General features: G+C 40.7%; 1 protein-coding gene across 1 annotated transcript in view; it reads left to right on the top strand.

Moving 5' to 3' along the window:
• Positions 1-3094: 3094 nt before the first annotated feature.
• Positions 3095-15056, top strand: part of LOC122643889 (glutamine--fructose-6-phosphate aminotransferase [isomerizing] 2-like) — a 57987-nt gene continuing 46025 nt past the window's right edge. The window contains exons 1-2 of the mRNA XM_043837463.1: positions 3095-3451; positions 4144-4316. Coding sequence (XP_043693398.1) covers positions 3205-3451; positions 4144-4316 — 420 coding nt within the window. The 5' untranslated portion in view covers positions 3095-3204. The remainder of the gene's footprint in view (positions 3452-4143; positions 4317-15056) is intronic.

Here is a 15056-nt window from a genome sequence, read left to right as displayed (position 1 = left end):
AAAATAAAGATTGCATGTCTAGCTATGATATGAAGCAATTTTGACTAGAAAATTAAAAATAAAATGATAAAACTCTACTAGAAATAATTAATTAATAAGATTATGGGAAAAAGATCTCTGTCCAGGAGTGTGGCCTACGCCAGCACTTCCATGAGTCTATCTCTCTCCTCCCCATGTGCAAAGACACCTCTGCCCACTTGTTTTAAGGAGGAGAGAGATAGACACATGGGAGTGCTGGCATAGGCCACACTCCTGGACAGAAAATTACTTCCCTAAGATTATAATCTATTGAAAATATTCATCCCAAGCATACATGTTAACATGCAACAAGGGGGATAGATTACTTTATTGAACCATAAACAAACCGAGGTTGATAATGGCAAACTTGACTATCATATACAATATTACAAACCTGGAACATATGGTGAAAACATGAGATTTGAGTGATAAAAACATAAATCAAGATAAGAGCCTAAAACCATCGACAAATCCCTATTCTAATGGCAAAAATCATGAAAAGAATATATATGAACTCATGGATCAAAATACCACATATATATTAGTGACTAATAATAGGCAAAACCTTAGATCTATGCATAGAGAAAGCATACATAGAATCATTAACACATATGATAAGGCCTAGGCTACATAAATGATACCATATTGAAAGGAAGAAAAAAAAATCAACCCGCAATAATATCATTGCATATCAAATTAGAGCATAAAGAAGAGACCAGTAATTTTAAAAGCATCATGGATATATAAAAGAGAAAACTAATGTACAATAAACATGCAAAGAAACATAGAATAATATGCAAAGCCCTAGCCTAAGGATGTATAGAAGAGATGAAGAAATTAACATACATGGTAGACAGACATAAGAACAACAAATTAACAAAAATAAAATAACAACACGAGTGTCTGTGACCACTACCTAGGGAGGTAGGATCACACACCTTTACCACATGTAATAACAAAGAAACATGATGAAAAGCACACGAGAAAAAAGATGAAACAAAGTAGATGAAGTGATCTGAATCTTACCTAATTGAAGAACCGTGAAAATAAGAGTTTGAAGGCTGCTCTTGACTGGAAGAGCAGTCTAATCTCGAATTTCAACCACCCAAACTTAGGGTTTATAACTTTCTCTTCCTTCAACTCACTCTTTGTCAATGACTTAAATTAGCAAGAGCGGTATCTCCATAAAATGAGAGGAATGTTGTATTTATGGATTTAGGAAAGAACACAAAGTCCTTAACACATCATTAGGAGAGGGATGCAAAAGCCCTATCTAAATTGATAAAAACAATGAGATTCCCCCAAGTGGTTTTGCATCAATATTGAAAATAGGCCAACAACCATTGGACAATCAAATTTGAGCCAATGGAAAGATTTATCCCATTAAGAGGTGACTTGGGGGCCAAAGAATGATCCGAAATGAGTTCCAGGCCTCCAAGAGTGATATCTAACACGTAATAACATGATAAGTCCAAAAAATGAAGATTCAATATTTCTGGAAATTCTCAAAATTCGACGTCGAATGGGCTTAGTTTGACAATCAAAGATGAACTCCTACAACGAAATCATGTCAAAGAAACTGCTTGCAATGTAGAGTAAAAATTTTAAAGGTCGAACAGAGCTTGATCTCTCTCAATATGTGGATCTGACAAGTCCAACATTTGTGGATTATGTTCGACATTTTGGAAGACGGCTCAATGTTGAAAGAGCGCTGAGTGACATACTTTGGATGACAAATCGAACTCTTCAAATGACGAATTCACAAGAGGATTTCAAATGTCAAAAGTTGCAGCTATGACCAATTCTATTGTAAATCAGGCTAGTTCTATTTTGAATTGGGTTAGGTCAGGCCCATCTAGGGTTTGTTTTGGAAGCTGAGAAGCATATATCCTAGGCTCCGAATATTCAAATCGAACGATTCAAAAGCCATTTTCCCATGTATTTCACATACTTTGCTTGGTATGAAAATCGGTGAATGTAATAGTTAATAGAGACTGTCTCCAATGTGGGTCCCACTCAATTACAATAGAATATTTTCTCAATTAGGGGCAAACTAGCTCATTTCATAACTTGGGTATGACAAAAAAACGCACATTGTTAGGACATACTAGCAATTTTTTTTGGTCAAATAACCACATTTCATTATAATTTATTTTTCAAGGGTATTTTGGTCATTCTAGGAATAATTTGTATAGGTGCGCCAAAGAATATGAGATATAAATTCCAATTCATAGATGCAATATCCCTCAATCCTTAAAAATACTCCTCATTGTCTGAGTATCCTTCGGGATGACAAAATGAGATGTCTACAATCATGTAGTATATGCATAGTGTCTGTAATCCTCTCATGTATGTAAATGGATGAAACCAATTAGAATGCCAATCATATTTTGATGGGCTTAAAGGTTAACCAAAATCAGGATTTGAATCGGTCATTGACAATTCTTATCTAAATTAAGATAAAAAAATCAACCATATCTTACAAAGAATTGAAACTAATCAATGAAATTACCCAAAATCAGTGCATCAAATCGGTCAGAATTGGGATAAGCTTCAACTGATTCAGATGCGGATCTAAATCCCGATCCCAATTCTAATTTTTTTTTTTTTTGATGAAAGTGTAATCACACAAACCACCCACCAATCCTAAAAGATTAACTAACTAATGCTCCAATCCCAAAGGGTTAACCGACTAATCCCCGATTCCAAATTTGATTCTGATTCCTCGTACTCTGGATGTGCTACAATTTTATTTGTTTTGAAAAATCGTGGACACAGAAAGCAAGCACACGCGAAGAAGGGTCAAAAGGAGAAGAAAATCAAACAAAATAATAAAAAATGGAAGGGGGGGAGATCTTTCCATGTGGGGTACGAAACCAACTCAGAGGGAGATTTGCCGCCAACAATAGAGGATGAAAGTTCCATCCTACTTGTGACTCGTATCAGATTTTGAAATTCCGCACAGATCACGTTCTTACAAGTGTAAATTATGACGCGGAAGGATATTAAAGTCATTTAACGTTATTTAAAAGCCCGAGGACCGAGAAAACGACCAGAAAGTGGAAGGAAACCGCCTCCCTCCAGTCTTCTTCTTCTTCTTCTCTGTCTAGTTCTTCGTTGTTCGATCTCTTCTTTTGTTCTGTTCTCCATCATCCAAGAGAGGAGAGAGTGAAGGTAGCATAGAAAATGTGTGGGATCTTCGCGTATTTGAATCACAATGTGCCCAGAGAGAGAAGATACATTCTCGAAGTTCTCTTCAATGGGTTGAGGCGTTTAGAGTACAGAGGCTACGATTCTTCTGGGATTTGTATAGATTCCTCCGATCTTGCTTCCGTTTCCGGGGATCAACGCAGAATTCCGTCTAACTCCTTTCGGCCTCTTGTGTTCCGCCAGGAAGGAAACATTGAGAAACTCGTCAAATCCGTTTACGAAGGTAACGGCCTTTTTATTTCATAAAAAAAGAAAAAAAAAAAATATCGAAAACAAGGACTAAACTTTGTTTGGGTTCATAGGGCTTACGGACTTTCTTCTGCTTCATATAATTTTTTAAGTCGTTGATTTTATGATTTATTTGTTCGGTACGTTTTGTTTCAGTTGATTTTATTTTTGACCTTTTTGTTTGTGAATCGTATTTCGCTACTTTTTTTTTTTTTTTTCCGTTTAAAAGAGTTTGGTTTCTTTCGTGTGAGTGGTTTCAGAGAGAAATTGTTGATTAAAATATGTATTTGTAATTTATTGTTTATAAATTTTGATGTCTTGTCTATGCCTTTAATCTATTTTTTTTTCCCGTTTAATTTTTCTTGTATGGTGGCTAAATTGGTGATTTTAGCTTGTAACACGGGAAAGGAAACTACTGCCAGTTTCAGAAAAGGATCTCCCCCCGCCCCTCTTTTTTTTCTTTTCCCTAGGTACAAAGTTATGATTTTTCTGCTGTTGATGTGTAGCTGTAATGCTGAATTTTCTGCTCCTTGAGCTTTTCGTTTCTAGCATTTTCCCCTCACTTAGTTGGATTTGATCAAATGTGCTGCCATCTTTCTTTTTATACGGTGAATGATTTTTATTTGAGCCGTAGAGTTTAGTGAGATGACAATGAGCCAAAAATAAGGTGGGCCTTTCTGCTTACAGAGGTTGCTGCTACGGATTTGAATTTGGAGGATTTATTTCCTGTTCATGCTGGAATTGCACACACCCGGTGGGCAACTCACGGTGAGCCAGCACCCAGGAATAGCCATCCTCAGTCTTCTGGTCCTGGAAATGACTTCTTGGTTGTTCATAATGGTGTTGTTACTAACTATGAGGTACACCGAGTCCTTGTGTTGTTCCTTAATTTCCTCATAAATGCACCTTGTTTTTCATCCGTCTAGTTATTTGTATTTTGGTTATTCATTTTATTTAAATAACTGTTGGATTGTATCTAAATTTTCACATTTCAACTTCAATTGTTAAATTTTTTGCGAAGTACTGGGGTTGCTATATTGGGCTCCCAGGGCTTCATTCTACCTCTTGTATTGGTTATATGACTACAATAATCAGTGAAAGATGTTGATCAAAAAAAAAGAGTCACGACTATTTCGTGCCTTGCATGTTTTAGTTATCTTATCTTGGGATTTATTTCTTTGAGGGAGTTTGTCTCTTAGCCTGTGAACAAATCATATTCAACGGTGTACGGATGGTTGTTAGAGAGTAATTTAATTACACAGAAGGTGAATGGGTGGGGTGCAAAACTATAATCTTCATTTATGGAATGACTAGATTAAATGGGGCAGGCTACACATATCCTGTTTTGAAATTGAACTTTATTTATAGTTATTATTATGCATTTATTTCTTTCTTTCAATTTTTTTTTGCTGATTTAATTTTCTTTAGGCAGTTCATGATACAACATCTTTTTTGAAGCCTTCTCTTTTCAGTTGACTCCCTTTGATAACCCCAATGCCTAAATATCCCTTTTGAAGTTGGACAATACCAACTATTTGGATTGGGCTCACTCTATGAAGTTGTCTCTTCGAAGTAGGGGGAAACTGGGGTACATTACTTATCCTATTAAGACCCCTGCGGTGAATGATCCCACATATTAGAAATGGCAGACTTTGATTTTCTCCATGAAACCTAAGATGGGCATAGGATTTATGAGGAAGGAGATTGCAAAGGGGATTTCAGAAAATGTCTCTAAGACATTTGACCGAGTAGGTGACTCAACAAAAGTCTATCAAATCCTTCAAAAGGTCATCACAATGAAGCAAGGTAGCTGAAGTATTTCTGAATATTACAATACCATCGTTGGTCTCTGGGAGGAGTATGATCACTATAGGGACCTCTAGTTATCCAACCCCGAGGATGAGACAAAGGTGTATAAAACACTTGAGAAGGAACGTGTTCTTATTTTAGTTGGTAGGCTTGATCCAGAATTTGAGCCAATTTGACTGCAAATATTGGGGTAGTCACCTCTTCCATTTTTAGATGAAGTGTGTAGCTACTTATAGAGTGATGAGACTAGAAGAGTATACATTGATCATCCCTGGAGAGATATGTTCTTGCCTCTAATTCTCACAGAGATTGGCGAGGTAGGAGGAGAGGCCAAGGGCCACCCCGTGGAGATAACAGTGGAAGATTTAAATATGATCATCGTGGAAAATTGGGGCATAGTAAAGAGAGATGCTGGATGCTTCATGGCCGTCCCCCTGGTATGCGTGGTGGTAGGAGAGGGGGAACTAGGGCACAAACTGTGCCAGCTTAGACTGAGTCATATGGACTACAGGCAGATCCCGACTCCCTGACTAGAGAGGATATTGCAGTGCTTTGCAGGATGATGTCTCGACTTGGCTACACTTCTACTGCTTCTATAGTATCCGACTCTTCATCCTCAGCATTGTAGGTCTCTACATCTGTACCTTCCACTGCTCCTCCTTGGGGTAATTGACTTTTGTGCCACCAATTACATGATTGGTATACTCTAGTGTTATGATTCCTATTCTATTTGTTATGGTAGGATAAGGTTAGAGTTGCTGATGATTCCTTTTGTTCTAATTTTGTTAAGGGTAGTGTTCAGGTCACTTCTTCTTTTTCTCTCAACTCTGCCCTTCATGTTCTTAACTTTGCTATGTCACCTTCTTCCCTTCTTATTGTCTTGTTCAGGATTTGGTGACAAAGAGAATTATTGACAGTGGACGTGAGGAGAAAGGATTCTACCTTCTTAAGCCCCACACACTTGTTTTGCCTACTACTCAGTCCCATGTGTGCGGGTAGAGTGACAGCAGTACTATGGATTTTGTGATGCTTAGGCATTAACGTTTAGGCCATCTATCTTTTGTTGTTATGAGGAAACAATTACTCCACTTGTTTATATCTTTTTTTTCTTATGTTTTTCGGTGTGAACCATGTATTTTTGCTAAACATTGTCGTTCATCTTATCCTTATCATGGTAATAGATCCGCTGTTCCTTTCAAATATTGTGCATTTTGATGTTTGGGGGCCTGCTCCCACCACCTCTTTGTTTGGTTATCGTTATTTTGTTTCCTTTGTTAATGACTATTCACCGGTCCATTTGGACTTTTTTTATGAAACAAAAGAGCGATGTGTATAATGCTTTTAAAAATTTCCATTAGCTGATTTGTACTCAATTTGTTACTTGCATTCAAATAGTTCGTTTTGATAAGGGGGCGAATATTTGTAAGGGGGGCTCCAACAATTTTGTAGAAACCGCTTCCTCTAAAAGGCCGACCTTATAGGAAAGGGAGGAAACAATATGTATATCATACAGGAGCTCTAACACGGCGGACTATCCAAAGGGGGACACGGGTGGATAAATAATTTTTTAACACCTGCCCACTCCCAGGGGGACTCAATACCGTGACCCCTGCCTGCTCTGATACCATGTAGATCTAGGTTTTCAAAACCCACCTCCGTCCCTTCGATTTTTTTCTCCTTCCCTCCATCGAGCTTCTTCCCTTCTTCTTTCTTCCTTTCTTTTGGTTCTTCTTCTCCCATTAGGGCAGCACTACTGAGGTGATCGTAATGATCTAGCTGCTGCCCCAATATACCTCCTTTTTTATGCCTCTTTTTTGGATCGAGTGGAGCTGAAGCATTGTCTGCGATTTGAAGATTCCTATTTTTTTTGGAGATCAGGCCTCTACGTTTTGCTGCATCTTCTATTGTGGGATCTTTATTTGACATTGTTCTCATTTATTCACTTCATCGATTGGTTGAAGACCCATGACCCTTATCGATCTCTCTTCTCGGGTTTTTTCAAAACCCGACATTAATCGATCTTGGGGTTGGCTGCTGGTTCTGTGCATCTGATTGGCAGCCTTCTTTGCCTTCATTCGACATCATTCCCACCTACATATCCGAGATTTTTGCTCCAATACAGCCCTTTTCTATTGGGGTCGATTCCAGAATTTTTTGGATATTTTTGGCTGTTTGCTACTTCATTGAAGATTGGTTACCTTTAATGATAGTGGTTCAGATTCTTCTTTGGCCTCTTCTAGCATTGATGGCCAGCCCCGGACTGATTTTCTTCCCCTTGCCTGCCCCAATCAAACTTGATGGCTCCAACTACCGAAGTGGTCTCGGTCTACCTATTTGATGAGTGGCCGTGGCCTCACTGGCCATCTTCTTGGGACAACAACTAAACCAGTGGAAGAGGGTTCTCACTCAACAAGTGGTTATCGAATGATGCGATGGTGATGTCCTACTTGATCCATTCTATGCAAGGGGATATCTCGGACAATTTTCTTCTCTCATCGACACTGCCCATACTATCCGGAATGGTGCCAAAGAGACTTATGGTCGCACGGGGAATGATGCACAGTGTCATGAGATTAGAAAGAAGGCTAATGCCACTACCCAACAGGAGCTCTCGTCTCCAAATACTATCTTGCCCTCGAGAACATGTGGCGGCAATTGGATCATTACTCCGACTATCGCCCTTTATCTGCATCGATCGGTGCTTATCGCAAACACGTTGACAAAATACGTGTCTATGATTTTTGGTGGACTAAATATGGAGTTTGATCCTCTTCGGGTGCAAGTACTTGGGCAGTCCCCTTTTCCATCCCTAGAACAGGCCTTTGCCTTGGTTCATAATGAGGAATCTCGTCGGGCTGATATGCTGCATTCCTCTACTGTTGATCGCTCCGCCTTGCAAGTTGCTTCCAGTACTCCTTCTCTTACCACTACTGATGGTGGTCTTGCTGTCCCTAAAGGTCCTGTCAAGTGTGAACACTGCAATAGGCTCTATCATACTAAGGCTCAATACTGGAAGCTCCATGGGAAGCCTGCTGATTTTGAGGAAAAGAAAGCCCGTGGGAAGTTTAAGCCCAAGGCTCATATGGCTGATTCTCCTACTGCTGCTGTTGCTGCCCCTTCATCTGACATTGGGCTTACTCAGGATGAGCTCCTAGCTTTCCGTCGCATGCTACAGGCCTCTTTCGTTGCCTCTACTACGGCATCTACACCTGCTGCCCCTCCTGGTTCTAATTTTGCCTCACGTACTCCAGTCGGTGAATACTGTGTGCATCGGCCGTATCCGATCCTTGGATTATAGATTCCGGTGCCACGGCCACATGATCTGGCTCCTCCCATGTATTTCATTTTTATTCTCCATCTTCTGGCAATGACAGTGTTCGAGTACCTAATGGTTCCCTTTCTCCTATTAATGGGAAGGGTTCCATACGCTGCTCCCCTACCCTTTCATTAAAATCTGTTTTGCATGTTCCGTCCTTTTCTACTAACCTTCTCTCTATTAGTAGTCTAACTAGAGATCTGAACTGCAAACTGACTTTTTTCCCTTCTCATTGTGTCATACAGGATCTGGAGATGGGGCGTACGATTGGGGGTGGTAAGATGCAGGGTGGTCTCTACTTACTTGACCCGGGTCAGCCTTCTACTTTGCATTCGGCTTCCTCTACAGCTCATCATTTACAGTCCACCTCGTCCCCTGACCTTCATCTCTGGCACTGCCGACTTGGTCATCCATCCCTTAGTACTTTGTCTCTTTTGTTTCCGAGCTTGATTAAGCATTGTAATAGGAATGAGTTTTTATGTGAGGCTTGTGTTTTGGCCAAACAGACTCGTTCCAGTTATTCTTCATTAAATAAAAGAAGTGAGTTTCCTTTTGCTTTGGTTCATTGTGATGTGTGGGGCCCTGCTCGTTGTACTTCCCTTTCTGGTCATCGATGGTTTGTCTCGTTTATTGATTGTTATACTCGTGCCACTTGGGTGTACATGATGAACCATAAAAGTGAGGTCTTCCGCTGTTTTGATTATTTCATCGTATGGTTCGGACCCGATTCAATGCCACCTTGCGCATTTACGCGATGATAATGGCGGAGAGTACATGGAGGGTCGGTTCCAACTTTATTTGGCTGCACGTGGTATTGTCCATCGGACCAGTTGTGTTGACACACTTCCGCCGAGAATGGGGTTCTTTGAAAGGAAAAATAGACATCTCCTTGAGGTAGCCGGGCCATTATGTTTGCACGGCGGTTCCTTCTCACATCTCTGGGGTGATGCCATTCTTACCGCTGCTTATTTCATCAACCGTGTGGCTACCCGTGTCCTTGATGGCCGTTCCCCCGTTGATCTCCTCCAGGGTTCCTCCTCCTTTGTGGTTTCCCCCAAAGTTTTTGGTTGTGTTGGCTATGTCCGCAATCATCATCCTCATAGGAAATTTGCTCCACGGAGCATTCGGTGTATTTTTCTGGGCTATTCTGCGACCCAGAAAGGATACAAGTGTTACCATCCACCTTCTCGTCGTACTTTTGTCTCCATGGATATTGTCTTCCATGAGTCCTTGTCATATTATTCCCAGACACCTCTTCAGGGGGAGCAGGATCAGGGTTTTGAAGATGTGTCTGCTATTCTTCCGGTTTCTATTCAGGGGGGAGCCCTCTGTAACTTCAGCTCCTATAGTGGCTCCTATTCAGGGGGAGCGTAGACCAGTCAGTCAAATCCCTGTTGATAAGGTATATGCCCGGGAGCGCACAGGACAAGTTGAGACTACCACCACCACCATACCACCTCCACAATCGTCTGCACTTGATCCAGATCCAGACCCTACTACATCATCTGGTAAGGATCCTTCCCTTGACTTACCTATCGCTGTTCGTAAAGGCGTTAGGTCATGCACCCAATACCCCATCTCCAATGTTGTTTCCTATGATGCCTTATCTCCTTCCTAGCGTGCATTTGTTTCTTCTCTTTCCTCTTTTTCTATTCCTCAGAAATGGCAGGAGGCGATTGCAGATCAAAAGTGGAAAGCAGCCATGATGGAAGAAATGACGGCCTTACTTAAAAATGAGACATGGTAGCTAGTTGTTCTTCCTTCGGGTAAGAAACCAGTCGGGTGCAAATGGGTATTTGTTGTCAAGCAAAAGCCAGATGGAATAGTGGATAGATATAAAGCCAGGCTTGTGGCTAGAGGCTTCACTCAGACTTATGGGATCGACTACCAGGAGATATTTGCCCCTGTTGCAAAGTTGAACACTTTTCGAGTCTTACTATCTTGTCTTTGTCAACTTTGGCTTGGGACCTACGGATTGGATGTAAAAAATGCATTTCTTCATGGGGAGTTGGAAGAGGAGGTTTATATGGATGTTCCTCCGGGTTTTTCCTCTGACAAGACCCATGGGAAAGTTTGTAGGCTCAAAAGGGCACTCTATGGGTTGAAGCAATCTCCACGGGCATGGTTTGGTAGGTTTCATAAAGCCATGGTCTCCTGTGGATACAAACAGAGTCATGCTGATCACACTTTGTTCATCAAGCGAAAGGGAGAAAAGGTCACTCTTCTCATAGTTTATGTTGATGACATAGTTGTGACTGGTAATGATACAGATGAAGTTTCTCACCTGAAGGCTTTCTTGGGACGGGAATTTGACATAAAAGATCTAGGACAGCTAAGATATTTTCTTGGGATTGAAGTTGCCCGTTCTCAAAAGGCATCTTTCTCTCCCGAGAGAAAGTATGTTCTAGATTTACTATCGAGAGCTGGTTTGCTTGGTTGTCATCCTTGTGACACTCCCTTGGAAGTTACTACTCGTCTGCAAGAGAAGGATGGTGAACCTGTTGATAAGGGCAGATATCAACGATTGGTGGGCAAGCTAATTTATCTCTCCCACACCAGGACAGGATATTGCCATTCTTTGTGAGTCTTGTGAGCCGGTTCATGCATGATCCTTATTCACTCACATGGTTGCTGTTCTTCGTATTCTCCATTACTTGAAGTCAGTTTCAGGAAAGGGGATCCTTTTGTCTCCTCATGACCATCTTCGCATTGAGGCTTACAAAGATGCTGACTGGGGTGGTAACCCTGACAGGAAATCTACCTCCGGCTATTGTACTTTTGTTGGAGGAAATCTAGTCACATAAGCGGAATAAAAAGCAAAATGTTGTGGCAAGATCTAGTCTTGAAGCTGAATTCGGTGCTATGGCCCAGGGCATATGTGAGTTCTCGTGGCTTGAGTTTACTCCTTGATATTCGTGGTTCTGTTCATCTTCCAATGATGTTGTCTTGTGACAACAAAGCGGCAATTAGCATTGCCCACAATCCAGCGGCATGACCGTACCAAACATGTGGAGATTGACGGCACTTCATCAAGGAGAAGTTAGAGAGTGGGCAGATTTGTATTCCTTTTGTGAAGTCTGGAGATCAACTGGCTGATGTCTTCACCAAAGGGTTGAGTGGGAAGTTGTTTTATCCTAGTCTAGTCAAGTTGGGCATGTGTGATATCTATGCCCCAACTTGAGGGGGAGTGTTGAGATGTGTTACCCGATATTATAAGGGTATTTTGGGTTTTTTATTTATGCTTTATTTATGTACTTTTGAACAAGGGTAGGATTGTAATTTGGGCTGTGACACTGTTCACGTGAACAATATCGTGAACAGTGTTTCCCTTTGTAATCTCTTTTATTATTATTATTATAAATAGAGAGCTTGACTGATCTCATTGATCATTCAAGCCATTCACGAAATTCCTGTTTTGTTAACAAATTTTTTACTAACAATGGCGTTATTCGTTAAGTTGTTTGTGTTGACACCGCCAACAGAATAGGGTGGCTGGGAGAAAAAATTGCCATTTGTTGGAAGTCACTAGAAGTCTCCTCTTTGGCATGCATGTCCCTAAGACTTTTTGGTCTGATGCCCTTCTTGCTGCTGCCTTCCTAATCAACCACATGTCCACTCAGATCCTTGGCTCCAAATCCCCTCTGGAAAACTGATCACCTCAGGTTCCTACTTTCTCTCTTCCTCCTAAAGTGTTTGGGTGTATCTGCTATGTCCATGTTAATAAATTAGCTTGGATTAAGCTTGACCCCAAGGCACTTAAATGCCTTTTCCTTGGCTATTCATCCTCTACCAAAGGGTATAAATACTACCATCCTTCCTCCCGAAGGCGACTTATCTCCAAAGATGTCACATTCTTTGAATCTGTACCTTTCTTTTCTCCTCATTAGCATCCTCTTCAGTGGGAGACTAATGGGAGTGACTAGGCTGCTGATGTCATCCATTTTCTTCCCCTTTTGCTTATCTCTCCATTCTTGCTTTATATTGGGAAACACAAAGAAGTGGATGTTGTTGACATTGATGACCATTTAGGTGTTGGTACTGGCAATGAAAAGGAAGTTTTTGTGTACAACAGAAAGGGGAAGAAAAGAAGGAAGACCTGCCAAGAGTCCTCTTTGGATCCACATTCTGATCTTCACCCTCCTTAGTTAGGTAATGCTCCTTCTCCTACCTCTGAGTTAGATCTTCTCATTGCCATTCGAAAGGGAAAGAGAGCTTGTACTAACCCCATAGCCAAGTTTGTTTCCTATGAAGATATTTCTCCTATAGGTCTTTCCTTTCCCAAGAATGTCACTAAGGCAATGTCTGACCCAAAGCGGAAGAAAGATGTCTGAGGAAATGATGGCCCTTGAGAAGAATGGTACTTGGACAGTAGTTGATCTTCCCAAGGAGAGAGTTCCAGTTGGATGCAGGTGGATCTTCACAATTAAGTACTGATCAGATGGTGCTGTGGAAAGATATGAGGCTCGGTTGGTGGCCAAAGGGTACAGTCAGGTGTGTGGCATTGATTACCAGGAGACATTTGCTCCTATAGCCAAACACAACTTTATAAGAGTCCTCCTAACAGTGGTGGCCAATAGAGACTGACCATTGTATTAGTTGGATGTGAAGAATGCCTTTCTCCATGATGACCTAGAAGAGGAAGTGTATATGCAATCTCCACTTGGTTTCAAGTTTCCCTCAGCAGAAGGGAAAGCGTGCCTCCTAAAAAAAGCACTTTATGGCCTCAAGCAGTCTCCAAAGGCTTGGTTTGAGCGATTTAGACGGGCCATTCTAAGAAATGGGTATTCCCAGAGCTAGGCTGACCACACTTTGTTTATCTGGCGAGGTAATGGTACTATCACATCTCTTATTGTCTATGTTGATGACATTGTAGTGACTGAGAATGACAAAGCTGAGATAAGTTGATTGAAATCATACTTGGACCATCAATTTGAGATTAAAGATCTTGGACTCTTGAAGTTTTTCTTCAGGATTGAAGTGTCAAGATCAAAAGAGGGAATCAATATTTGTCCAAGGAAGTTTGTGCTGGACTCGTTGAAAACAGGGATGTTGGGTTGTAAACCAGTACACTCTCCAATTGATCAAAATCACAAGCTTAGTGAAGATTGTGGCCTTGTAAATTCTCCAATTTTAATCTTCATTGATGGTTTATTTAAACTACGAAGTTATAGATAAGTAATTCTTTTGTATGGACTTTTATGTTAGAATTTAGTAGATCTAGAATATACTTTTTATGTAAATGTATATACAATAAGGGAAAATGAATGCTGCATGGTTGCACGTCTCTACCCTCTACCCCCAGACACAGGGGGTGGCAAAATGACCACCCCATCCCCATGTTTGATGCCTGGGCACGTCTCTACCCCCAGACACAAGGGGTGGCCACATGACCAAGCAGCGTTCTCTCTTCCATACAATAAATGTTTGAATAATTTTCTAACTGAACCCAAACATGAAGAAGTGTTGTGTTTGAGTCATTTGGAGTGCATCTCGGTAGTGCTTTAACTAACTGATCTGGTATGCAGAAAGTTTCAATGTGAAATCTAGGGTAAACATTTTTCATACGTGAAGAAGTGTTGTGTTGAGTCATTTGGATTGCATCTCAGTAGTGCTGCAACTAAGTGATCTGGTATGCAGAAAGTTTCTATGTTAAATCTAGGGTAAAAATTTTTCTTAGTCGCAGCTTAAGTGGGATAATACTTGGAATAGAATTGAATGTGAAGTTGGACATTGTTCTTACACTTGAGCGACAAAAGGAAGTGAGGAACCTCTTTTTTCACACTATAAGCTCTGCCAATTTTTTCAGGAACTATGTTTAGAAGGTGGGATTTGGGATTTACTTCTTACTGCTTACTAGTATTATTAGTTCCAAAATCTATTGCATGGAATATTTCCAGTTTATTTATAATAAGGGAAAGAGAACGCTACCTGGGTGCATGCGGTATGCTGCCCGTGTCTGGGTGCAGGGACAGCGCACTGCATGCACCCAGCTAGCGTTCTTTCTCCCTTATAATAATTCATCCTCTAGTAGGGTATATTTTCATTTGATTTCTAATATTTTGTCCTCTAGAAGGGTAAGAGAGACTCTTAACCAACAACAACTCAGCCTTAGCCCAACTAAATGGGTTGGCTACATGGATCCTTGCCCTCCAATCAGCTCTATTCGAAGTCATACTTTTTTTTTTCGATGAAAAGAAAATATCTATAAAACTTAAGCCAAAAAGTACAGCTGGGCAGATATGGGAACTTTCATGTCTGTACAGCAGTGAAATTCTATATTGGTGAAGTTTTCAGTTGCATCGGCTAAAGCAAAAAAACTATTGATAAGGTTCCAAGGAAGAGGTTTGTTGTTAGGAAATCTTAGAAGTTGATAAAGCTCCTTATTGCAAAGCCAGATGTGTTTGAGAATGATCCGTTCTTGCTTTGCTCTTTCCCAACCTTGTAGCAGTCCAAAAAGCTCAGCTTCTCTTATGTC

Source organism: Telopea speciosissima, chromosome 10, assembly GCF_018873765.1.
Source record: "Telopea speciosissima isolate NSW1024214 ecotype Mountain lineage chromosome 10, Tspe_v1, whole genome shotgun sequence".
In the NCBI taxonomy this organism is placed as follows: domain Eukaryota; kingdom Viridiplantae; phylum Streptophyta; class Magnoliopsida; order Proteales; family Proteaceae; genus Telopea; species Telopea speciosissima.
Note: the sequence above shows the minus strand (reverse complement) of the source record. Positions and strands in the feature narration are given on the sequence as shown.